Source organism: Octopus bimaculoides, chromosome 4 (assembly GCF_046866305.1).
Source record: "Octopus bimaculoides isolate indiv1 chromosome 4, ASM4686630v1, whole genome shotgun sequence".
NCBI lineage: Eukaryota > Metazoa > Mollusca > Cephalopoda > Octopoda > Octopodidae > Octopus > Octopus bimaculoides.
Genome location: NC_142931.1, coordinates 118,788,916 through 118,790,241, shown reverse-complemented (window position 1 = coordinate 118,790,241; position 1,326 = coordinate 118,788,916). Strand labels below are relative to the sequence as shown.

At 35.2% G+C, this 1,326-nt stretch overlaps 1 protein-coding gene across 1 annotated transcript in view; it reads left to right on the top strand.

Moving 5' to 3' along the window:
• The window catches only part of LOC106879607 (junctophilin-1), a 432,041-nt gene that overhangs the window by 428,477 nt on the left and 2,238 nt on the right, over positions 1-1,326 (top strand). The window contains exon 5 of the mRNA XM_089351238.1: positions 1,100-1,326. This exon is cut by the window's right edge and continues 2,238 nt beyond it. Coding sequence (XP_089207364.1) covers positions 1,100-1,186 — 87 coding nt within the window. The 3' untranslated portion in view covers positions 1,187-1,326. The remainder of the gene's footprint in view (positions 1-1,099) is intronic.

The following is a 1,326-nucleotide window of genomic DNA, read 5'->3' as shown; positions in this document are numbered from 1 at the left end:
ACACCACATCACTGTGAATTGAACTTACAACCTTATGACCATGAGCTGAAGATCTTAACCACTAAGCCACACACATTCTCTCATCATGAGTATGACTAAACTATAAGCAGCAACAGTAGCAATATTGGTTCAGAGATTTACTATTTAGCTTTCAGTACTGACATGGTTTTGAGAAGTCAGTACCATAGCGTATGATCATTCTTGCTGATCATGCAACATGTGTTAAATCTCTGAACGAGGTATTAACAGTAACTGCATGACAAGGTGAAGTATATTTGCCACTTAAATGTGGCTGACCCCTAAGGCTGGATATATATATATATATATATATATATATATATATATATGTCCATATAAATACATATGTAAATATATGCATATATATATATATATAGACATATATAGGCTCAGGAGTGGCTGAGTAGTAAGTAGCTTGCTTACCAACCACATGGTTCCAGGTTCAGTCCCACTGCGTGGCACCTTGGGCAAGTGTCTTCTACTATTGTGAGTGGATTTGGTAGACAGAAACTGAAAGAAGCCCGTCATATATATGGTAGTCTTTTAATCATGTTTTAGAAAGACCCGACCCCGTTTAAACTGGAAGTAGTTGCCTGCTAAGATGTACCCAGGTGTCAATGGTTTATCTGGTATTTCTTGGAGGAATTTGTCCAGGTATCATTTGAATGTTATAGGGTCATTTCCTTCTTTGATTCTTTTTTTTTTTCTGAAATAACACTGAATAAGGCTGAACCAGTTGTGATAAAAACGTTTTGATGCAATGTTATGTAATGTGAGCTTAATTTTTGTAGAGGGCATATAATTCTGGGGCCAAATCTTGGGTGATATGTGAACTTGATACCAACATCATTTTGACTTTATTTATGGAATATTTTCCACATTGTCCAACTAATGTAGCGCTCACAGCAGCATTTGGAGATAATAATGTTCAAACTCTTTCTGGCTATTCCAAAAGTCAATTTAGTTGCAAATATTTATTTTAGTCTCTAAGATGAAAAGTAAATTCTATACTAGTTCTTCTGTATTTCTTTTCGTCCTCAATCTCATTTTTATTTTTGTTTTTGTTTTTGTTCATTTACAGGATTGGTGTCAGCAAAGACAACTGCTTGTGTTACTGGTTGCTCTGAATGTCAGTTTAGCCACCATGTTCTTCAACCTTCTGTCTTGATAGGAAAAAACTGCTGAATTCAGCTGGTGTACAGGCATTAACTAGCAAGGATAATTCCTCAGAGATGATAAATGTTGACAAAAATGACAACAATGATGATGATGATAATTATGATGATGATTACGATGATGATGACGATG